The 25,906-nt window shown below is 37.9% G+C and overlaps 1 protein-coding gene across 2 annotated transcripts; it reads left to right on the forward strand.

The window, feature by feature from the left end:
• The first annotated feature begins 6,631 nt into the window (after positions 1-6,631).
• Positions 6,632-24,564, forward strand: SNRPD1 (small nuclear ribonucleoprotein D1 polypeptide). 2 transcript variants are annotated; one of them, XM_043975832.1, is made up of 4 exons: positions 6,632-6,770; positions 17,084-17,160; positions 22,012-22,203; positions 24,384-24,564. In XM_043975832.1, the coding sequence occupies exons 1-4, from the start codon at positions 6,757-6,759 to the stop codon at positions 24,458-24,460; spliced, it is 360 nt and encodes a 119-aa protein (XP_043831767.1). In that variant the 5' UTR covers positions 6,632-6,756; the 3' UTR covers positions 24,461-24,564. The 2 variants fall into 2 exon arrangements, with proteins under 2 accessions (XP_043831767.1, XP_043831768.1); XM_043975833.1 differs by lacking the exon at positions 6,632-6,770 and adding an exon at positions 7,090-7,436.
• Positions 24,565-25,906: the final 1,342 nt, after the last annotated feature.

The following is a 25,906-nucleotide window of genomic DNA, read 5'->3' on the forward strand; positions in this document are numbered from 1 at the left end:
GTCCTCCTGAATCTAGGGCAGGTGCTTTATCCACTGCGCCACCTAGCTGCCCCTCTTAATAACTTTTTGACCATGACCAAATCATTTAATTTCTCTGAGCCTCAATTTCTTCACATATAAAATGACAAAACAATAATACTGTTGTTATGAGATAATGATAGCATATGGAAAGGGCTTTGCAAAAATTAAAGTGCTTAAATGTCAGCTATTACATGTTCATGTTATAATATTGATATAACATATTAATATTATTTTGCTAATATGTTAATATTATACATATTATATAGAAGTACAAGTAAGAAGATTTGAAAATCCCAGAGATTAAAGTTGTCTTGAGTTTTAACTTCTCTGTTTGACAGCTGGAATATTTTTCCTTAAAAAAAACAAAACACCTCATAGTACTTTCTCATGTCTCATTTTGCTCGTTATCTTTAATGGATGAATAAAATGTCTGTAGCAGTTATTTTCACCTATAATCTTAAAAAAATTGCATTTTGTATTAAATCTCAGGAATGAATTATAAACTTTAAACATGGTTGATGAATAAGTTCAGTTTTTTGTAGCAAATTTTGATTCTGTATTCATTATTATTTTCCCTACAGGATTCTACAATCTCTTTTATAATTAAAAAAAATCTTCACAAAATAATTTAACTGTCAAGCTGTTCATAATTTTATCAACATTAGATCTTACTAGTCAGTCAACAAACATTTATTAAGCAAAGAACTTAATAGGGCAAAAACAGAGTTCCTGGGGCAGCTAGGTGGCACAGTGGATAAAGCACCAGCCCTGGATTCAAGAGTACCTGAGTTCAAATCCAGCCTCAGACACTTGACACTTGCTGTGTGACCCCGGGCAAGTCACTTAACCCCCATTGCCCTGCAAAAAAAAAAAAAAAAAAAGAGTTCCTGCTCTCAAGGAGCTCATATTCTAATGAGGAGACAACATGTAAATAACTGGGGGATGGGAATACTGCATTCCAATTAGCTAGTTTTTGCATGTAGATTGTCACCCTTGAGTAATCAGACCAATGATGAAAAAGGGGAGGGTCCATTTGCATTAGAGACTAGGGTATAAAACAGGGCCTTTGAGCCCTCTTTCTTTGCACCCACTAGCTGCACACTAAGGTGCCTCCTCATGAGAAGGAAATAAAAGAGCTTTTGTCACATTGCTGCTGAGTTCCCAAGAATTATTGAAAAGAGGATTGATTTTCCCTCACACTACTGCTGATCAACAAAGCATATGCTGTATACAAAAATATTTATAGCTGCTCTTTTTGTGGTGGCAAGGAATTGGAAATCGAAGTGATGCCCATCAATTGGGGAATGGCTGAATAAGTGGTATATGAATGTAATGGAATACTATTGTGCTATAAGAAACGATGAGCAGGAGGAGGTCAGAGAAACCTAGAAGGACTTGCATGAACTGATGATGAGTGAGATGAGCAGAACTAGGAGAACATTGTACACCGTATCATCAACATTATGTGTTGATCAACTGTGATAGACTAGATTCTTCTCACCAATCCAACAGTACAAGAAAGTTCCACAGGACTCATGATGGAAAAGGCTCTCCAAATCCAGAAAAAAAAAAAAAAGGAACTGTGGAATATGGACCCTGATTGGACCATACTATTTCTTTTGTTTTTGGTGCTGTTGTTTTTCTTTTTTTGAGGTTTTTCCTTTTTGCTCTGATTCTTCTCGTATAACACGACTAATGCAGAAATATGTTTAATGTTATTATATATGTGTGTGTGTGTGTGTGTGTGTGTGTGTGTGTGTGTATAAAACCTATGATGATTACCTGCTGTCTAGGGGAGGGGGGGAGGGAGGGGGGAGGGAGGGAGAAAAATTTGAAATTGTAAATCTTATCTAAACAAATGTTGAAAACTAAAATAAATAAATTTTTTTAAAAAGCATATGCTGTACATAAACAAGGTATGTCTCTTAGGTCCTACAACAGAGTTGAAAGAGACCTTAGAGATCATCTGGTCCAATCCCATCATTTTATGAGTAAGGTTCTGTCCCTTTATGATGTGGACATTTTGGTTGCTGAAAGAAGCAGAAAAGAGACATTTGTGTGTAGAATACTGATAAAATCAGCTTGAGAGGAAATGCTGCCCATCAGATAAAAGTACTTGGGGAGAAACGGAGACTCTTGTAAGAGGATTAGATAGTATAGTCTCTCTCATGCTGAAACTGGGGATGGCTAGAACTCATCACTATCCATCAGCTTATTTACATATGACTATTTTCAAGGTTTTGAAGGAAACAGCTGAGAAATTATAAATCACAGAGCTGTTTGTGAACTATGGGAAAATCTTCAGTTTGTGCCATATCTGATAGAATTGTGGATTGCAGATTTTTTTTTCCAACCTGAATTAGAGATGGGTCACTACTCATGAGCAGGGCCTCATTGGAAGCCAGAAGTAACCAGAGAAAAGGCAGAAGAAAGGCACAAAAGACAAAAAACAACAATAGAAGCAGCTTGCAGGAGATATAAGGAAACAAGAAGAGTTGAGCCCCCCTAAAAGAAAAGCTTTGCAGTTGGCATAGGGAAAACTGTTTTAGGAAAGAAAATAGTTTGCTAAAAGAGCATAATACTTTTTCATCATCCTGATATGAGTGACGTCTCACTAAAAGAGCTCCCTTTAAGCCCCAACTAAAATTTCATCTTCTCTAGGAAGCCTTTCTCAACTCCTCTTAATTTTAATGCCTTCCCCTTTTTAATTATTTCCTATTTATCCTGTATATAGCTTGTTTGTATATAATTGTTTGCTTATTATTTTCCCATATTAGATTGTGAGTTTCTTGAGGGAAAGGTCTTTCTTTGCATTGCCTGGCACATAGTAAGAGCATAATATATGATCAACTCACTAATATGATGAGTTTTTCTTTCTTTTGGCTTTTGCTCAGTTTCCTACATCTAAGATGTTCGCTTTCTTCACTTGCTGAATATCTGACTATCCTTTAATGCCTTGATCAAATGCCAATTCCTCCACAAAGTCTTACCTGATACTCTTCCCCTCTCACCCCCCATTACAGCCCTTATTCACCTACTTTAACAGCCTGCTCCCTTTTTATACCTTGGGGCACTGTTTTGCTACTCTCTTGCATTACCTCCTTCCCCATTCTTTACTCTTGCCTACATCTTCCCAGGGAACAGATGAAAGTTCATTAATTCAGGCCCCACTGATATTGGATTTGTGTTGTTCTGACAAAATACATAGCTTTCTGAGTAAAAATTTTGAATTAAGTCGCTTGCTCCCTTTCCCAAGATGTCACAGCTGTAAAGGGAGATAGCTTCATTCCCTAAAACAGAACCCTAAGTATTTTCTTCTTTCAAAACTCAGCTCTTCATGAAATTTTTTCTTGATTAATTTCATTTTTGCCTTTTGTTCCCCATGCCTGGCAGTGACAGACATTTAATAAATGCTTGATTGATTTAATTTTGACATATTACAGAACACAGACTTGTTAGGAATCATATTCTTTCAATAACTAATCTCTATTCTTATATACTTGTTTCAGTCATTTTTAAGTTCTATCCAAAGTTTTGCAACCCCATTTTGAGTTTTCTTGGCAAAGATACTAGAGTAGTTTGCCATATTTTTCTCTATTTCATTCTACAGGTGAGGGAAACAGGGTCAAGTGACTTGCTCAGGGTCACACAGCTAAATAAGTGTTCAAAGTCAGATTTTAACTCAGGAATATGAGTCTTCATAACTCCAGGCCCAGAGCTCTATCCATTGGGCCATCTAGTTGTCCCCTATTTATTCCTTCATTCTTTAGATAATCCATTGATTTCATCACTTCTGAAGACTTTCTACATTAATATAGATGGCCACCACTTTACTCTCTCTCTCTTTTTAATGTCGGAAAACTTTATTATATTTGGAACAGGCTCCTGGGACTTATGATTCCAATTTTCCTGGCACACATGCAAAGCATCCTAGTCTGGGGCAAATCAGATTATGATTTCTCTCCATCAGGCAGGATCACTGTTTTGAACCTGGCCCAATTAATATCATACAATCTCTTTGCAGGCTGCTTGGCCCGGTTTGTTCACTTTGTCTTCTTGACGTCCACAACGAATAATATGGGTATTGTCCTCAGTATTCCTGAACTACTTTGTTTTTTTTTCTTTTTCTTTTAAAGTATTTTATTATTTTCCCATTACATATAAGGATAGTTTTCAACATTTGTTTTCACAGGATTTTTAGTTCCAAATTTTTCTCCCCCCCCCTCCTCCCCAAGATGGAAAGCAGTCTGATATAGGCTGTATATGTACAATCACATTAAACATATTTCTACATTAGTCATCTTGTGAAAGAAGAATCAGAGAACAAAGGAGAAACCTCAAACAAGAAGGAAAAAAAAAAACCAGTCCAAAAGTAGAAACAGTATGATTCAATCTGCATTCATAATTCACAGTTCTTTTTTCTGGATGTTGAGAACATTTTCTATCATGAGTTCTTTGAAACTGTTTTGGATCATTGCACTGCTGAGAAGAGCCAAGTCTATCCCAATTGTTCATCACACAATGTTGCTGTTACTGTGTACAATGTTCTCCTGGTTCTGCTCCTCTCAGTCAGCATCAGTTCATGTAAGTCCTTCCAGGTTTCTCTGAATTCCTCCTACTCATTGTTTCTTTTTTTGTTGTTGGTTTTTTGTTGTTGTTGTTTTTGCAGGGCAATGAAGGTTAAGTGACTTGCTCAGGGTCACACAGTTAGTTAAGTGTCAAGTGTCTGAGGCTGGATTTGAACTCAGGTCCTCCTGACTCCAGGGCCATCTCTAGTGTTTTTAATAGGAATGAGTGTTGTATTTTGTCAAACACTTTCTCTGAATCTATTGAGATAATCATATGATTTTGGTTAGTTTTATTATTGATGTGGTTGATTATATTAATAGTTTTTCTAATGTTGAACCACCCTTGCATTCCTGGTATAAATCCCACCAGGTCATAGTGTATTATCCTGGTGATCACTTGCTGTAATCTCCTTGCTAATATTTTATTTAAGATTTTTGCATTGATATTCATTAGGGAAATTGGTCTGTAATTTTCTTTCTCTGTTTTGGCTCTGCCTGGTTTAGGTATCAACACCATATTTGTGTCATAAAGGAATTTGGTAGGACTCCTTCACCTATTTTTCCAAATAGTTTGTATAGTACTGGAATTAATTGTTCTTTAAATGTTTGGTAGAATTCACTTGTAAACGCATCTGGTCCGAGAGATTTTTTCTTAGGGAGTTTCAAATTTTTTTTTCTAAAATGGGGCTATTTAAGGGTTTTATTTTCTTTTCAGTTAACCTGGGCAATTTGTATTTTTGTAAATATTCATCCATTTCATTTAGATTGTCAAATTTATTGGCATAAAGTTAGGCAAAATAGCTCCTAATTATTGCTCTAATTTCCACTTCATTGGTGGTGAAATCACCCCTTTCATTTTTGATACTGGTAATTTGGTTTTCTTCCTTCTTTTTTGGGGGGGGGTGGGGCAAGGGGGGTTAAGTGACTTGCCCAGGGTCACACAGCTAGTAAGTGTCAAGTGTCTGAGGCTGAATTAGAACTCAGGTCTTCCTGAATCCAGGGCCAGTGCTTTATCCACTGTGCCACCTAGCTGCCCCCTTCTTTTTTTTTTAATCAAATGAACCAAAGGTATCGTGTTTTTTTTTTTCTTAAAACCAGCTCTTAGTTTCATTGATTAATTCTATAGTTTTCTTGCTTTCAATTTTATTAATGTCTCCTTTGATTTTCAGGATTTCTAATTTAGTTTTTCATTGGGGGGGGGTTAATTTGTTCTTTTTCTAGCTTTTTTAGTTGCATGCCCAATTCATTGATCTCCTCTTTCTCTTTTTTATTCATGTAAGCATTTAGAGACATAAAATTTCCCCTAAACACTGCTTTGGCTACATCCCATAGGTTTTGATATGTTGTCTCATTATTGTCATTCTCTTGGATGAAATTGTTGATTGTTTCTATGATTTGTTGTTTGACCCACTCACTCTTTAGGATGAGATTGTTTACTGTCCAATTAATTTTCAGTCTACTTTTCCATGGCTCTTTATTACATGTAATTTTTATTGCATCATGATCAGAGAAGGATGCATTTACTATTTCTGCCTTTCTACATTTGACAATGAGGTTTTTGTGCCCTAATACATGGTCAATTTTTGAGTATGTGCCATGTACCGCTGAAAGGTATATTCCTTTCTATCCCCATTCAGTTTTCTCCAGATATCTATCATATCTAATTTTCTAATATATTCACCTCTTTCACTTTCTTATTTATTTTGTGGCTAGATTTATCTAATTCTGAAAATAAATAAATAAAAATAAAACAAATAAATTTAATTACAGAAAACACTTGTTTTTCTCAACTTACCCAAACTTTATCTTTGAGCATTCTGTGCAAGAAAGGTGTTTATGGCCTGACGTTTTTACTAAACAGACAGCATTCCCTTCCTCAAAGGTGTAAAAGTAACACCTTGTTTGAGGAGCGCTTTAAGCTCTTCCATCCTGTGTGCATCATTCGCACCTCCGCCCTCCAGGTGGAGCCGCAGCAACAACGTATGCCTGGAAAGTACCCACCCCATCCGCTTCAGAGCAATCTCGAGTTTTCCTCCAGTTGGCTTTTCTCCTTCCGGTTCCCTCGGTGGAAGTGCTTCCTGCCATTCATTCCCTCAGCCCGTGTTAGCGCCGTAGTGGTCGTGGTTTTGCGGCCTATCGGACCGAAAGGTTGACGGCGCCGTGAAAGATGAAGCTCGTGAGGTGAGGAGACGGCGAGAGCGCCGGCAGCCGCAGCGGGGTTTGGGTTAAAGGTTTCTCACCAGGCACCGTGTGACCGGGGTCGGAAGAGGCGCCAAAGTCGCGTGCGCGCGCGCGCGAGGCCCGGACAACGGCGGCCCCTCCCCGCTCCTCGGCTTGTTCTCTGGCTTGTCCGGTGCTTCCCGCTGCGCTCGTGCCCCTGGAAACGTGCGCTTTCGGGTCGGGTCGGGGTTTCCCTTCCCGCTCCTGGCAGGCGGCAGCCGTTGTCCGAGGGGAACTCATGGGCCTGACCGTTTTCTTCTAGCCTCTCGCGAGACGTTGCGGCTCGTCTCCGTCCCGCTTCTTGAGACCCGGATACCTTCTCCCCTAGCTTCTAGAGCCTCCTGGTCTGGGCCCCTTTCTTGACCCCGTTCCAAAACCGCCTGACCGGCTTCACGTGGTGGAATCGTAAAATTAGATCTCGAAAGGAGATCTAAGTTGGGGGATCCCCTCCTGCCATTTTATAGCTGAGAGAGCCGAGGCCTGGGAGTGCTCAAAGCCGTGGTTTGCATCCAGGTTCTCTGATGATGAGCAACGTCCTGGGAATCCATGGGGGCTAGAAACGGGGAGAAGCATAGGAGAAATACCGGGTGGGCGGTCGGATGCCTTGCTTTGCTGCTTTTCCGTCGGGTAATGCCGGATACTGAGAGGACCAGAAATCTTGGGGGTGGGGGGGGGGGGTGACGACTAAGAGGTTCAGTTTCCTAGACGTGGACCTTTACATAATGGGCCCACCTTACAAAATGACTGTGCTGTGCCATCAACTCTTGATTATTTGAGAACCGATTATACAATTAGATTATTAACTCTCATCTTTTTCGTTGCTTTAGCCTAAATCAGTATTTTCGGTAGTCAACTTACTCCTCAGAGAGTTGGATAAATTAGTAGTCCTGGGTAAAGTTTGGAGGAGTCATTGTAACCAGTTTATTAATATAAGCCAGCCTTATTATCGCAAGCATAAATGGAGAGTATCTAGTGTATCTAGTCTTAATCTATATGGTCCAGGTTTCCAAATCCCAACTCTACATTGTTGGGAACTATTAAGTGATATGACAAGTTTTACCATTTAGCCAGTTTCTCTGTGTTTTGTGTGTGTGTGTGTGTGTGTGTGTGTGTGTGTGTGTGTGTGTGTGTGTGTGAGGCAATTGGGGTTAAGTGACTTGCCCAGGGTCACTTACACTTGACAGCTAGTAAGTGTCAAGTGTCTGAGGCCGGATTTGAACTCAGGTACTCCTGAATCCAGGGCCGGTGCTTTATCCACTTCGCCACCTAGCTGCCCTCTTCTCTTGTGTTTTCTTGCATTAGAACACAGTAATTGCTTCCCAAGTTGCATTTTAAAATAATGCTACATTTCCTTAAAAGAAAGGTTTGACTGAGATGAAAGCTGTTAACTTTGAATCACTCAAATAGAGGAAATTTTCTTTCAACTTTAGAATTCCAACCATACTTGTCCCTGGGCAATATAGAGGATACTTTTTGTCTTGGAAATATCTTTTAAAGGGAAGAAGACAGGGTTCAATTCAGGGAATTGTGCAGTTAGGGGAACTTCAAGAGAGTAACTGAACAAAGTCTATCTCACATCCCAAATCCAAAATTTTCTATATTTGCCAACCTTGGAAGTGGTGCTTATAAGTTCTCTGTGTCTAGAAAAATGAGGACTAAGAGTCAGGATTTGAAGAAGTTTTGGAATGTAACTTTAATAACTACCCAGATTCACTCAAATCATTAAATGTAAATTCAATAGACTTCTTTTGCAAAATTAAGTATACTTTAGATTACTCTTTCTGGTTAACCCCAAACTGTACATCAGTCAATCAATAAACAAGTGTTTATTAAGTGCCTATTATATGCTTGGGGGTGGGGGGTGTACAAGGCAAAATAAAAACTAGTTCGGCCCTGCCCTCAAGGAGCTTATATTATACTGGTGGGAACCAACTTGTAACCAGACAAAAAATGATGAAACAGTTCCTGCAGTGAGAGAGGCAAAAGCATTCTGTTTGGATTTTTAAAACTAGGTACCAGTCTTGGCTCTGCCACTTATTACTGCCTGCATGACTTTGGCCAAGTCATTTTAGCTCTCCAAGCATCCATTGGATCATTTGCAAAACACATAAATTGGACTAGATTTCCTTTAATGTTCTTTTCCAGTTCTATATAAGGGTTTTTTTTAAATCAGCCAACAAGTAAAGTAGGAATTTAGAATTAAATGGAATATTCAAATGGATCTTTAATTTCTTTTTTTGTTTTGTTTTGTTTTTGGCGGGGCAGTGAGGGTTAAGTGACTTGCCCAAGGTCTCAAAGCTAGTAAGTGCCAAGTGTCTGAGGCCGGATTTGAACTCAGGTCCTTCTGAATCCAGGGCCAGTGCTTTATCCACTGTGCCATCTAGCTGCCCCTAATTTCATTGACTTAGCTGTTCCCTCCATTTCTGCACAGTACAACCATCTATTCCTGTTCATACCTTGTACTTTTGTCATTGTCCTTCCATAAATTTGTCAGTCCAACCATTATGCTAGAGACCTTACTAAATTTTTCCTGACTTCAGAAAGGTGCCAGTGGCTATCTCTGGGCTATCTATAGGGCTGCCACTCAGCAACCAGCCCATCTTCTCTTCCTATCATAATTCCTTGAAGACATCTTTTACTCTTGTTGTTAGGAGTCTCTCATCGATTTTATGTTGGAACCTGTTTATACTCACAATACACCTCCGTTGTTTTCTGTGACACACATTTTAAATTCTTCATAAACTTCTATCCTGTGTGATTCCTAAAACTGTGAAGATGACACTAATGAACAGAGAAGACTGTACAATCAGAAGTACTGAGAACAAGCAACTTCAGTATAATTCTGCTATTAAGAAAAATGGGCCTTTGCTCTCTTTGGAAGCTTGGAGTTATTAAAGGAGCTTTGTGAAGACAGACTGGCCTCTTCCTGGGCCTAACTTAATTTTCCATTTGTATTGTCTGATCTACATGAATAAGTGTGGGGGGGGGGGACAGACTAAGCCATCCTCCATATGTAAAAGTGAATCTTTTAGATACAATGCAGTAATCAAGACAAATGAAATTTTGAAGTAATAACATTAAGCATGATTGTTTTTTTTTTTTATTTGGAAATCTTTCTAAAATGTTACTTTTCTACCTTCTTAGTTTTCTATACCTAATTTAATTTTTCTTTGATTGGTCACTGCCCAAATGTGCCAGGTAAATGTGACATTAATCTATTTTATTTTATAATGGCAGAAAACCAAGAGATGGTGAGATATATTGGTGTTTATTTGCCCTGCAGACTAAAAGGTTCAAAGCTGTTTTTTAGATTCTTATATCTTTTCATAATTCTGCTCCCTACCTTGTTGTAATATCTTGCTGTTTTCAGTGAGTCTGCCAATAGCCTTTTTTTCTTCTTCTTAGCACGTTTATATTTCTTCTGATCTGCTGTCATCTTAGAAACCAGATAACCCAACTTATAATTCATAGGATCATAGATTTGGAACTGGAAAGGACATTTTGTTCTTTTACTCCTCAAGAATTGTAACTGGCAAAGATGGTTTTTGAACCCAGGTTCCTTCAGAGCCAGTTTGAAATAAGAATAAATAGGCTTAAGAGTAAAGAACATGGGCTTTGTGAGATCAGTGTTGGTTTCGAGGTATTTTGTTCATTTCTTGATCTTTGCCCGATAAATGACACTTGTATAACTATAGTATAACTAACTGTAACTGTTCATTTATTTGTAATGAACATATATCTACCACTGGAGTAACTCCACAAGAAGCATTGTGCCATAATAAATAGAAGACACACTTACAATCAAGAAGACCTGGGTTAGAATCCTGCCTCTGACACTCATTGACCATGGGCAAGTCATTTGATCTTTCTTAGCCTCAGTTTCCTCATCTATAAAACAGGGATAATAATAATCCCTGTACCACCAATTTCACAGGGTTTTGTGAGGCTCAAGTAAGATATAAATAACTTTGCAGACTTTTAAGTGCTAAATTAGTATATCTTGTTTTTGCAGTGTTCTGGTGAATCAGTGATCATATCCATTTTCCTGTAGCAATGCAGACTATAAACCATCTATGCCTCTCCTATCCTTATATAAATTCACAATAGTGGTCCACTTAGCATGGACTTTTATGTTCTTTAGGTTATTGCTTTCAGGATCAAATATAAGATCCTGTTTGTTTTTTAATGCCTTTCATAATCTGGCCTCATCATGCCTTTCCAGTTTTAACTAAGTATGTTTTCTGCAATCCAGTTCCCCCTATAATACTCTATCTCTTGACTGTATGTTTTCACTAATTCTCCCCTATGTCTGGAATTATCTCCCTCCTCATCTTTGACTCCAGGCTTTCCTGGCTTCCTTTAGATCCTAGCTTTTCTTGTTCCTCTTTAATGTTAGTGTCTTCCCTCTAAGATAATCTCTAATTTATTTTGTCTATATTTTGTTTGTACATAGTTGTTTTAATATTGTTTCCCCCTTGAATTTTCCCCTTAAGAACAGGGACTGGTTTTTTTTGGGGGGGGAGTGCCTCTCTTTTAGCCTCAATGCCAAGCTCAGTACCTGTCATATAATAAATACTTGTTTACATGGCTTTTGACATTACAAGAATAGCAGTGGAGTTAACACTTCCTGAGTAGGCCATCTTTTTTTGGTTATATAGTTTTTCTTATTGTTATTGTTTAAAACTTTAAGTTTTATTTATGTGTTTCACATTATAAATATTTACAGATTACTCCTACTTTATAAGAGGTTTCTTGTAACAAAGTAAAAGTTAAGTAAAATTCGTAATACGGTGACCTCATTTGAAACTGCATGTAATATTTAACATCTGTAGCACATCCCCTTCCCTTCCCTTCACCCCCCCAATCTCTCTATTAGAAAAAAAAAATTCTCTTCTACCCCATTGGGGAAAAAAAGGGAAAAAACAACTTTGTTGTAACAAATACACATAGTCAAACAAAACATTCCCTATGGCTGTATACAAAAATATGTATCTCGTTCTGTACACTAAATCTATCACTTCTTAAATGGATAGCATGTTTCATCATCAGTGCTGTGGAATTGTGAAGTCATATTGTTCATAGTTCTTAGTGACTATTAACATCTCTTTGATGACAGCCTTTATACTGCTTCTATACAGTTTCTTGTTTGTAACATGGTAGTTTCTTCACATCCACCTTTGTGCCTCTCTGTTGCCCTTTAGGTATTTCTCAACTTCAATACTTTGCATACTATATCATCCTATGGTTCTTAGATCCCCTGTATCATTGGGGTTGGGGTGCTGAGGAGTGACTGACATTAAAAAAAGATGAGCCTTGGAAGAAAATGCTGTTAAGATGATAAAAACAAAGGACAGAGAAGATCACAGAAGATAAAATAGACAATTTTGTTAGATAAAACTAGAAACTTTTTTGTATAAACAAGTCAATCCTGCTAAAAGAAAGGAAGCAGGTAACTAAGGGGAAAATCTTTTTAGCAAGTTTGTTTGATAAAGGTCTCATTTACGGATCCAAATTTATAAGAAAAATAGCTGTTCCCCAAATGATAAAAGATATGAACAGGGAATTTCGGGGGGGGGGCAAGTTATAAAAAACCATATGAGAAAATGTTCAATGCAAATTAAAGCAATTTGAAATTTTTATAGCTCATACTCAGATCAACAAAACTGACAAAAAGGGAAAATGATGTAGGGCTATAGGAAAACAGACACATTGATGTTCTGTTGATGGAGTTGTGAACTAGGCCAAGCCATTAACAACATTTTGGAATTATGCCCCAGAAGTTCCTAAACTTTTTATGCCTTTTGACCCAAGGATACCACTTTAATCCAGTGACACTGGCCTCCTTTCTGTTCCTCAAACCAGATACTCCATCTCCTGATTCGGTGCATTATCACTGGCTGTTCCTCATGCATGGAATTCTCTCCTTCCTCATTTACCTGGCTTCCTTCAGGTCCCAGATAAAAAACCAACCTTTTGTGAGAAGCCTTTCCTGATTCCTATTAATGCTATTGCCTTCACTCTGCTGATTGGCTTCAATTTATCCTGTCTATATCTTTAGACATAGTTGTTTTCATGTTGTTTCCCCAATTAAACTTGGAACTCCTTGAGAACAGGGACTGGTTTTTTCCTTTCTTTGAATCTCCAATACTTAGCATTTTCCCATGTACATAGTAGACGTTTAAGAAATGCTTATTGACTTACTGAGTAAGTTTTTACCCCAAAGAGAGATCAGAGAAAGAGAAAAAGGATCCATATGCACAAAAATAGCTATAGCAGCTTTTTGTGCTGGCAAAGACCTAGAGAATAAAAGGGTTCCCATCAAAGTATATGTTTTTATATGTTTTTCCAATTGCATGTAAAAACAATTTTTAGCATTCTATTTTTAAAATTTTGAATTCCAAATCTCTCCCTTCTTTTCTTTGCCCCTTCTTGAGAAGACAAGCAATTATATGTAGATTATACATGTGCTTTAATGCAAAAGATATTTCCATATTAGCTTTGTTGCAAAAGAAAACACAGGGCAAAAAAAAAACCCCAAGGCAGTTGTTTTTTTTTTTTAAGTATGCTGCTTTGATCTTCAGACTCCATCAGTTCTTTCTCTGGAGGTGGAGAGCATTTTTCATCATAAGTCCATCAGAATTGGCTTGGATCATCATGTTGCTGAGAATAGCTAAGTCATTTACAGTTCTTCATTGTAGAGTAATTGCTGTTACTGTGTACAGTGTTCTGCTTCTTCCCATTTCACTTTTTATTAGTTCATATAAGTCTTATCAGGTTTTTCTGAAACCATCCTATTATTTCTTTTAACATGAGAGTATTCCATCACAATTATATACCACATCTTGTTCTGCCATTTCCCAATTTATGGGCATTCCTTCCATTTCCATTTCCAATTCTTTGCCATCACAGAAAGAGCTACTATAAATATTTTTATGCAAGTAGGTTCTTTTCCCTTTTTTTAAAAAAAATTTCTTTGGGATACATACAGACCTAGTAGTGGTATTGCTGGGTCAAAGGATATGTACAGTTTTATAACATTCTTTGGCATAATTCCAAATTGTTCTCAAGAATGGTTGAATCAGTTCACAACTCCACTAACTGCATCAGTGTCCCATAAATTATTGTATATTAATATAATGAAATACTATTGTACTGTAATAAACCTGGGAAGACTTCTAAGAACTGATGCAGAGTGAACAATACAAAAAGAACAATTTATAGAATATCAACATACATACAGTACAGTTTATAACATTGTAAAGACAAACAATTATGAACCACTTAAGAACTCTGTCTTTCCCTGCCCCTTCCCCCATCTAAGCTGTTGCTAAGGCCTGCCAATTTCATCTTTGCACATCTCTCAAATATGTCCCCTTCTCTCCTCCGACACTGTCACCACTGATGTAGCCTGCTGGTGGGTCCACCTACCTTAAGTGTCTCCCCACTCTAATCCATTCTCCATTTAGCCATTAAAGTGATTTCTCTAAATACAGATCTGAGAATGTCAACCTCCACCCCAAACCCCCAAAAAGCTCAGGAGCAAGTAAATATAAAATGATCAGTGTTTGGCATCCAAAGCCCATCATAACCTGGCCTTTCTGCCTTTCCAGTCTTATTAAGACTTACTCTTTAACACATACTCTTCAGTCAACTGTTACTGGCCCTCCTTACTGTTCCATGAAGAAGATAGATACTCTATCTCTTGGCTCCAGGCATTTTCTCTGGCTGTCCCCCATGCATGGAATTTCCCTCCTTCCTCTGCTCTTGACTACTGACCTCCGTGGCTTCCCTTAAGTCCCAACTAAAATCCCATCTTCTATAGGAAACCTTCTGCAACCCCTCTTAAGTCCAGTGTTTTCCCTCTTTTAATGATTTCCTATTTATTCCATTTATAGCTTGTTTGTATATATTAATTTGCATGTTGTCTTCCTCATTAGATTGCAGGCCCTTTTCTATCAGTAGCATTTAGCACAGTGCCTGGCACACTTAATAAATGTTTATTGAATTGAATTGATTCTTCAGTAACCACCACTATTCCAGAGGATTTACTAACTTGTCAAAGAACTACATATCCACATCCTAAAGAGAGGTGATGACATGTTTTTGGACATGACCAGTGGTGGGATTTGTTTCACCTCGTTCTGCATATTTGTTAAAAGTATCTGTTACTCTGTCTTTCTGTCTTTCTTTTTTTCTTTTTTTTTTTTTGGTGAGACAATTGGGGTTAAGTGACTTGCCCAGGGTCACACAGCTAGTAAGTGTTAAGTGTCTGAGGCTAGATTTGAACTCAGGTCCTCCTGAATCCAGGGCCAGTGTTCTATCCACTATGGCTTCTAGCTGCCCCTCTCTGTCTTTTTCAATTTGGATGTAGGTGGGAAGGAGAACAAATAGATTTTTGTTAATTGAAGAAAATAAAATTTTAAATGAAAAATGGTAAGCCTTTGTTTCAGTAAGAAGTATGCCATTATTAGAAGAAATTTGCAGTTTCTCAAAAGAAATCTATCCTATTTCCTGTTTCTGAGAGGAATTCATTATCCATTTGTAGTATGTGTCCAATATACATACACACATACACAAAAGCACTGTAGGTTTTCTAGCCAGTTGCATATCATATTCTATACAATAGGCATTTTCTATTCACTTTTTTCTTTTTATAGATGGTTAGGCCAAATTTTTATATAAGATATATATCTATATATCTATATATCTATATCTGTAACATTTGTGATAATAATGTACATGCATTGAAGGCATCCTTTGTAGGAGGAATTTGAAGGAAGGAAACTGGTCAGATATCATAAGCATTATTCCACAGTAGACCACATCTTTACCATCACATAGTTGATTGAAAGGTACAAAAATTTACAAGATCTCATTGTACTTAGTGTTTATTGACTCTAGAAAAGCATGTGTAGTAAAGCCTGATGATTCCTTAACAGCTCTTCTCTAACAAAATATGTTATCTCTTGGTGTTTCAAAATCACACAAGATTCATTGAAAGATTTAACCAAAGTAAATGTGTTGGATGCTTACAATTATTAATATTAAATGAGGTGGGGGCAGCTAGGTGGCACAGTGGATAAAGCACTGGCCTTGGATTCAGGAGTACCTGAGTTCAAATCCGGCCTCGGACACTTGACACTTACTAGCTGTGTGACCCTGGGCAAGTCACTTAACCCCCATTGCCCCGCAAAAAACAAAAACAAAAACAAACAATATTAAATGAGGTGGGGCAGCTAGGTGGCGCAGTGGATAAAGCACTGGCCCTGGATTCAGGAGGACCTCAGTTCAAATCCGGCCTCAGACACTTGACACTTACTAGCTGTGTGACCCTGGGCAAGTCACTTAACCCCCATTGCCCTGCCAAAAAAAAAAAAATTAAATGAGGTATAAAATAGGGATACATGTACTCACCAAAGTGTTTTATGGTTGTGGAGGAGATCCAGTGTAGAGTCAGCATGGGATTTCCTGTTACAGGGAACCCCTCATATTGCATTTTTGTAGGTGACATTGTACAAACAGAACATTATTACCACCAGTCTTGTATCACTTCCAAAGAGTTTAATTTAACATTAGAAATAGTGTGCAGGGGGCAGCTAGGTGGCGCAGTGGATAGAGCACTGGCCCTGGAGTCAGGAGTACCTGAGTTCAAATCCGGCCTCAGACACTTAATACTTACTAGCTGTGTGACCCTGGGCAAGTCACTTAATCCCAATTGCCTCACTAAAAAACATAAAAAAAAAATAAAAAAAAAAGAAATAGTGTGCAGTTTAATCCATGGAGCTCACATTAAGGAAAGTGCATTACCATCTGCTCTTCATCACCCCCTGAGGACCACTGGCCTTTTTCATTCTATTTGCATTTGAGGCTTATTCTCTGTATTGTCTCCCCTCCTTTTTTTTTGGTGAGGCAATTGGGGTTAAGTGACTTGCCCAGGGTCACACAGCTAGTAAGTGTTAAGTGTCCGAGACCGGATTTGAACTCAGATCCTCCTGAATCCAGGGCTAGTGCTCTATCCACTGTGACACCTAGCTGCCCCCTTTTAAAATGTGAGTTCCTTGAGAGCATAGATGGCCTTAACTTCCTATGGTATCCCTAGCAAGTAGCACAGTGCTCGGCAAATAGTAAGTGATTAGTAAGGTTTTTTAATTCATTCAACAAGCTCTCAAACAATGCTGAGCTTCCTAAATTTTTATTAAAGACAATGAGCTATTATTGATCCATAGATTCATATAATTGATGAAAACTAATGGTTATACATGTTTTAATTGCAGATTTTTGATGAAGTTGAGTCATGAAACTGTAACCATTGAATTGAAGAATGGAACGCAAGTGCATGGAACAATCACAGGTATGGATATTTGAGCAGGTGAAGAACTCTTCTCAAGTACTAGATCAGATGCTCTTTGTAAATGTTTTTTAATCAGTTACCCACTCCATTTGCTAAAGGGACATTCCTTTTGTTACTTCATAGTCATTTCAGTTAAGTGGATAAGATCAAAGATCTGTAGGTGGAAGGGACTGTTTAGTACAACTCACTCATTTTGTATAGAAGAAGAAATAGGCCCACGAAGGACAAATCACTTTATTGAGGTCATATAGGTGTCAAAGATAGGATTTTAAAAATTATAAAGCATTTATCAAATGTTCACTGTGTGCCAAGTGCTGTGCTTAATTTAGGAAATAAAGATAGAACAGTAAGAGAATCAGCTTTCAAGGAGTTCACATTCTAATGGGAGGAGACACATGTAGATGGGCTCCACTACAATTTGAACTCAGGTCCTCTGATTCCAGAGTCATTAGAGAAAAAGAAACCATTATATTTTAAAGTTGTGAATGTACATGTAAATATATATATATATATATATATATACATAATTATGCATACACACACATATATGTGTGTGTGTATGTATGTGTATATATATATATATATATATATACACACACACCAGGGAAAGTGTAGATTGTAAAACTTGGATTACATTAAGTGTATTAAAAAAGGGCAGCTGGGTGGCACAGTGGCTAGAATGCCAGGCCTAGAGGAGTCTGGAAGACTCTTCTTCCTAAGTTTAAATCTGGCTTCAGGCACTTACTTATGACCCTGGACAAGTCACTTCACCCTGTTTGCCTTAGTTTCCTCATTTGTAAAATGAGCTGGAGAAGGAAATGCCAAGCCACTCTAGTATCTTTGCCAAGAAAATCCCAAATGGGTTCACAAAGAGTCAGACTTGACTAGAAAAAATGATTGAACAAATAATGATAATAATAGATCTAGAAAGATCCTTAGAAAACATCTAGTCCAACCACTTCAGTTAAATATGAAACCCAGAGAAGTTACAAGGCCAGTAACAGGGTCAGATTTTGAACCCAGTCTTCCAAATTTTTCAGGACTCGCCCTTTTTCCATTGTACTGCACATCTATTATCTCCTAACAGCATTGTTTGGTAAAGAAGAAATCTATTATGGTGTGAAGCAGGGTCATCTAGGACTTTTCCAAAAGTGTTTCATCTTTAAAGTTACAATAGAGCCTCTTGATAGGATACTTCTAAAAGCTGGTTCTGTGTCCCAGCACCTGCATTCTAAACAAGGTTCCAGTGTAGTATGTTGGGGTTTTTTGTTGTTGTTGTTTTTGTGTGTGAGGCAATTGGGGTTAAATGACTTGCCCAGGGTCACACAGCTAGTGCCAAGTGTCTGAGGCCGGATTTGAACTCAGGTCCTCCTGACTCCAGGGCTGGTACTCTATCCACTGCACCACCTAGCTGCCCCCCCAAAATAATTATTAAACAACATACTACAAGGGGCAGCTAGGTGGTGCAGGACCTGAGTTCAAATCCGGCCTCAGACACTTGGCACTTAACTAGCTGTGTGACCCTGGGCAAGTCACTTAACCCTCATTGCCCTGCAAAAAACAACAAACAAAAAAACAAACAAAAATAATTATTTTTATTTATTTCACTAAATACTTACATGTATTATTATGTAAATTATATGTAAAACATTTTTTTAACGGCCATTTTTTAAACTTTAGTGTTCCAAACTTGCTCCTCACTTCTCTTGGAGAAGGCAAGCAATTTGATATATATTATACATGTGTAGTCATACAAAACATTTCTATATACCAACTGAGAGTGTGTGTGTATACACACACACACACACAATTTCCCCTTTTGAACCAATTTAGATGTTAATGAGTATGTTTAAAATCTCCTCCTCCCCCCCCCCCCCGTTTGGGGGGGGGGAGAAGCTGGCTAAAATCACTAATAAATTCAGCAAGAGTTTAGGCTTTTAAAGATTTATTTATTTATATATATATATAATAAGTTAGTGAAGAGAGAGAGATTGAGAACAGATTCCTTATAGTATGGAAATCCTAGCTTAGATTTAATTCGGTATAGCCAAAGAAAGAAATCAATTTCCTTTCCTAGCAGCCCACATGAAATCTCTCACCACCAAACCAATGTCCCGAATGACAAGGGGGACTCCTGTTCTCCCTCTCTTGCCATGAGCCTTTTCCTCACCAAAAAAAAAAAAAAATCTTCTCTGAGTGAGCTATCACTTCCTTGTTCTTCTCTCCCTCCCCCAAAGGGGAGGTCCTTCAAACTGATTGGTTGAGAGTAGTCTCTTGCTGACCAGTAGTATAGCAACACATCCAAAGGGCCAGATGGGTATGATCCCCATCCAATCATCCTTAAGTAGGTACTTAGTTTCTCATTCTCACCCAATTCAGACAGTACTAAATCAATCAGGTAGGACCCCTGGGCATCTGCCAAGTCCCATTATTTTATCATATTTGGCTTAATTAAGTGCTGCTCACACAGCTGTGAATTGATCCAACCATTCTGGAGAGCCATTTGGAACTATGCCCAAAGGGCTATGGGATTGTACATACCCTTTGACCCACTGGTACCACTGCTAGGTCCGTATCCCAAGGAGATCATAGAAGAAGGAAAAGGACCCACATGTACAAAAATATTTGTAGCAGCTCTCTTACTGGTGGCAAAGAATTGGAAATTGAGGGAATGCCCATCAATTGGGGAATGGCTAAACAAGCTGTGGTATATGAATGTAATGGAATACTATTGTGCTGTAAAAAACGATGAGCAGAACTAGGAGGACGTTGTACATTGTAACAGTGACATTGTGTGATGATCAACTGTGACTTGGCTCTTCTCAGCATCCAAAGCAATTTCAAAGAACTCATGATAGAAAATGTTCTCCACATCCAGAAAAAAGAACTGTGGATTCTGAATGCAGATGGAACCATACTGTTTCTACTTTTTGGCTGTTTTTATTTTCTCTTTTTTGAGATTTTTCCCTTGTGTTCTACTTCTTTCACAATACGACTAATGTAGAAATATGTTTAATGTGATTGTGTATATATATATAATGTATATCAGATTGCTTTCTGTCTTGGGGAGAGGGGAGGAAAAAAATGGGGGAAAATTTGGAGCTAAAAATCCTATGAAAACAAATGTTGAAAACTATCTTTACATGTAACTGGAAAATAATACTTTTATGATTAAAAAAAAAAAGTGTTGCTCACACAGCCCCCACCACCTCCATTTTCCCCTCCACTGTAAAAGCTTTTACTTGTGCCCCTCTTTTATGTGGGATAATTTCCTTGTTCTAATTTTTAAGGAGTTATTTTCATCAGTGAATTTTTTTTATGTCTTTTTCTCTGGCCAGTTCTGTGGTTTTTGTTGTTGTTTTTGTGGGGCAGTGAGGGTTAAGTGACTTGCCCAGAGTCACACAGCTAGTAAGTGTCAAGTGTCTGAAGCTGGATTTGAACTCAGGTCCTCCTGAATCCAGGGCCGGTGTTCTATCCACTGCACCACCTTGCTGCCCCCTCCAATTCTGTTTTTAAAGGTATTTTCTTCAGTATATTTTGTGCCTCTTTTACCAAAGTGTTAATTGTCTTTTCATAATTTTCTCCCTTTGCTTTCATTTCTTTACCCAGTTCTTCTTGTACTACTCTTATTTGATTTTGAAAATAATCTTTTAGCCCTTCCAGGAATTCTAATTGAGTTTGTGTCCAATTCACATTTTTTCCCCTTTGAGACTTTGCTTTGTAGCTATTTTGACTGCATTGTCTTCTGAGTTTGTGGCTTGATCTTTCCCATCACTATACTAACTTTTTTTATGGTCAGGTTCATTTTTAAATTTAAAATTTTTGAACTTTATATTAATGTTGGGCTCTGTTCATGGTCAGGGGTAGGGTAGGGAATCTGTCTCAAGCTTTAGGTTTTTTAGTACTCTGTTTTTAAAGCTAGTTCTAAAGGTTTTAAAGTTTTAGATATTTCCAGGCTGGTGTGATGTGGGGAGAGGTGTGTTCACTGCTGCTTCCTTAGTCTCTCTGATCTTTACTCAGGAAAGGGCCCCTAATCCTTTGGGATTGCAATTAGTACTGTTCCTCAGGGTCCCCGATCCCTTGGGGCTGGAAATTATACTGCCCCTCAGGGCTTCTACTCCCTCTTGACCAAAAATGCTCCTTTCTCCCCTTGAAATGTGACCCAGAAGTAGGTATAGGCAATGGAGTTGACAAACAGCATCTAATCCTATGTCCAGTGCTAGCTAACTGGGGTACTCTATACTCTTTCTGGCCAGTTGCCAAATCTGCATACTTTCTCTTGCTTGGCAACTCCCCAAGTTGTTGCTGCTTCTATCACCTAGTTCTACTACTGGTGTTTGATTCATGCTAGGCCATTACTCATTCCAACTTCATTTGTTGTATTGTATTGTAAGAATGTCTCATTCTGACCTTTTATTAGCTCTGCCATTGCAAAGTTCAATTTGAGGTGAGTGCTTCTTTGCTCTGCCATCTTGACTCCACCTCATCCCATCCCCTGTGTAGCATTTGGGGGTTTGGGTTTTTTTAGAGTAGCTTGTAATGTGTCATTATGTATGATGATAATGGTTTACACTCAGCACTTTGCAGTTTATACATTTTCTTTGCATCAACTTTGTTATGCAAGGATTATTGTCTCCACTTTTCAGATCATGTAATTAAGAATAAGAGCTTAAGTGACATGCTGAGGGTCAGATAATGTCAGTACAAGTACTGAAATCAAGTTCTCCAAACCCTATGTTTTTTCTAGTAGAGTTCTTTAAAGTGGCATTATATAGGTTATAATTTAGCTTCTCTTCTTCCCCCGCTCTTCCCATTTTTGCCATACTTGATAACTTGTTTTATTTCACTCAGGTGTGGATGTCAGTATGAATACACATCTTAAAGCTGTGAAAATGACCCTGAAGAACAGAGAGCCAGTACAATTGGAAACACTGAGTATAAGAGGAAATAACATTCGGTACTTCATCCTCCCAGACAGCTTACCTCTGGATACTTTACTTGTGGATGTTGAACCAAAGGTGAAATCTAAGAAAAGGGAAGCTGGTAAGTTGGTGAAAAGTTGAGAGAGCCTTGTTTTAGAATTATAAAACTTATTATTGGGGCAGCTAGATGGCGCAGTGGATAGAGCACCAGCCCTGAAGTCAGGAGTACCTAAGTTCAAATCCGGGCTCAGACACTTAACACTTACTAGCTGTGTGACCCTGAGCAAGTCACTTAACCCCAATTGCCTCACTGAAAAAAACAAAACAAAACAAAAAAACCTTAAAGTTATGATTTTAACACACTTTTAAACCTCTACAAATTTCTGAAAATCAACAGGTATTATCCATTTAAAATTCCTTTCTTTGGTATATATAAATGTCCAGATTGACACTTACTGTACAACAACTATAGTATATGCATAAAAATATAATTTTATAAATCATTATTGCCATCTGCCTGCCTGAGAATATATTTCTTAATCTATTGTCTAGATTTCAGCTTATACTTTTGTGCTGTGCCTTAATTTTTCTTTTTAAACCTCAGTAGACCTTTAAATAATGTTATTGGTGAAATTCTATTGCATTCCAGGCTCTCTAGAATAATGAACTATCTATCCTCTTTTTCTGTACTTCTTTCATATAACTCCCCACTATTAACTATATATGTGTCATAATAGGCATTTAAAAATCTTTTACAAATACAGGCTTGCTACCTGTGACTGGGTGTTGTGTATATTTTTTAAAATTTTCTCAAGGAATTTTCTTCTTAATGTTTTTTTAATAAGAAACTGTGTATATTAGTAAACTCTTTTTTCTTGTGTTTATTATGACAGTACAAAAATGGACTACTCTAAAACTATGTTCAAATGCTTTTGATCACTTAATTGGATTTCCTTGCTAAGTAGTGAAAACGTGACCCAGTAAACTTTAGTTAAATGTTTGAAAAGACTTAATTACAAGTTTCATAGATGTTAGAGACAGGATGAATAAATTAATTTTGTATTTGGAGAAAAGCAAGGAATTATAGGATATTGGATAGGGATAGGTTGAAGTTAGGCTGTGAATTTTAAGAGGGGAGGTATTATTAGCTCAATCTTATTTAGCTATCAGAATTCTTTTTTGATTGTTACATTCACCTTTAGTTTCTTCATCTTTAAAATGCAGTAATGACCCAGATATCTTCTGGACAGTTGTGAAAGTTAATTTGTTTCATTATTTTTTTTTTTTTTTGCGGGGCACTGGGGGTTAAGTGATTTGCCCAGGGTCACACTGCTAGTAAGTGTCAAGTGTCGGAGGCCGGCCAGTGCTTTATCCACTGCGCCACCTAGCCACCCCCTCATTATATTTTTTTAATGGCTAAATTCAATTCTGTTTCTTACCGCACAGTTGGAGAAGTCTTTGAAGTTAGATAACTCCAAAAAAAGAGACCTTTAAGAATAACTTTCTTGGGGGACAGCTAGGTAGCATAGATGATACAGCATCAGCCCTGAAGTCAGGAGGACCCAAGTTCAAATTCAGCTTCACACACTGACTGTATGACCCTGGGCAAGTCATTTAACCCTAACTGTAAACCACCTGGGCGCCGCCGCCACCGCCGCCCCCCCCCCCCATAGCTGTCTTGAATTGGGATTTTAGATCTGCCATTTTACCAAAACTATTAACATCAACTCAGAGCAATAGATAGTATATCTATCGTGTTTAATATAGGTCCATATATTAGTAGCCTGCAATTATCCATGCTGTTGTGTGCCTGAAAGAGCCTGGTACCCACTGGGGGGGCGTGGGGGGGGGGATCCAATGTGTATGTGAAGGGCAAGAACAGGAAATAGGTGTCTGTAGGTATATTCTAGTCTTATCTTGTCTCCTTGTGTGTGTGGTACATACCACTGAAGTATGCAAACACTATAATCCATAACAACAGTAATGATATTTTGCTGCATTACCTGGTCCTTTTTGGGACACTGCATAAAATAAACACATGCTGTTAGCAGTTTAAGGAAGAAAGAACGAAATTCAGTGTATTGTTTATTTTCTCCAGCCTTGATCCAAAAATGCAAGAACTAAGAAGGAAAAATATATAGTGGGATGTTGCTTCTCCAACTTCTTTCTATTGATGTAGAAACTGATTATAAAAGGTTTTTTTTTCCCTACCTTAACTGATTAAAATAGATTTATTTAGTTATTTCAAGTAACTTTTAAAGCATGAGAAAATCTAACTTTGTCATTCTCTGATTTGCTCAGTTGCAGGAAGAGGCCGAGGTCGGGGTAGAGGAAGAGGACGTGGTCGTGGCAGAGGAAGAGGGGGTCCCAGACGATAACTTCTCCCATGAATACTATTATGCAGCTCCTAGCAAGTCATTGATTTTTTTGTACAGGTTTTGTCTATGATGTTGGTTTTTAATAAACACAAATGTGGGAAAGAGTTGTCTATTGAACGTGTCATCAATTAAGATTTCGGTCTTCTTAGATATGCTCCTTAGTATTAGTAAAGTAATATAAAACATTTGAGCTACAAGGCAGTTCATAAATGTAGTTTAAATTCTGACTTAACTAATCATGTTCTAATCATTCTTTTTTCTAGCCTAAAAACAGGATTTCATGTATGTATATGAAAGATTTTTAATACCCACTATAATCCTTTCCTCTCTTTGAGACCACCCAGAGGTGAAATAATGGTTTATATTTGATATATCAAAAACTAAAACCCTTTGGAATGTCCAAAATGGATTTTCTTTTTCCTGAATTTCACTCTATAGTCATAGTATTAGAAGGTGTTAAGGGCTAAAACTCTAGCTAAACTGTCTAAAATATCTAGTGAGTGGTCGCCAATAAATTATAAGCTTTAGCAAGAGGTAGACTTTTAAGCATTTATTAAGGAGAATAAGAATTTGATAAAGAGAGAAGAAAGGCCTAGATTCCTATCTATTAAAGGAAGAGCGCATTTCTCCATCAGCATCCTCAGGGAAAAAAAGCGAGACCATGTGCCAGTCTCTTCCTTCCTACTCCCACTAGCCCGCGTCACTTCCTGACGCCAAAGAAAAACGCCTGGTCTTGCCCTCAAAGACCTTTGCTTCATGGGTGGAACTCTTCTACAGTAAGTCTCCAGCAGGTGGCGTCATTCCAGTCATTACAAAGGGAAGTTCCAAGCTACTGATATTTTATAAGTGAAAGTCATCTTTTAAATCCTTTGTTATAATCAACATTATTTGTTACATGTTTTCTTTGATTTTTTTTATAAAAGTTCTCAACAGAATATGTAATTTTACATTCCACTCAAATTGAAGCTATGTTGTGAGTTTTGTTTAATTTTCTATTGATTTATTTGATAGTGTGGTCATCAGTAACTGCTTAATCAGGTAAATTCAAAATGACCCTTTAAAGAAGATTCAGAGGAGATATCTGTTTCCCCCCACTCCCCCTTTACAGGGTCACCAAATTATCACAGACAAAATCCTTAATGTCTTGTTTTTTAAAATTTGGGCTTGGCGTAATGGTACATGACTGATCCCTGATACAGAGGAAAGGCTGGAGGTAGTGGATCCATTGAGTTCAGGATTGCTGAGCTTCAGTGTTAGAGACTTGACCAACATGCTGAGCTTCAGTACATGTTGGAAAAACAGAGCAAGTTCAAGTTTCCATACTGATCACTGTTGGGATTGGACCTGTGAGTGTCCACTGTACTTCTAGCCTGGGAGGGGGACCCAGTCTCCAAAAAAAAAAGTTGCTTAGGCTTGGAGGAAAATTGCTCATTTTCCTTATATAGT

Source organism: Dromiciops gliroides, chromosome 1, assembly GCF_019393635.1.
Source record: "Dromiciops gliroides isolate mDroGli1 chromosome 1, mDroGli1.pri, whole genome shotgun sequence".
Classification (NCBI taxonomy): domain Eukaryota; kingdom Metazoa; phylum Chordata; class Mammalia; order Microbiotheria; family Microbiotheriidae; genus Dromiciops; species Dromiciops gliroides.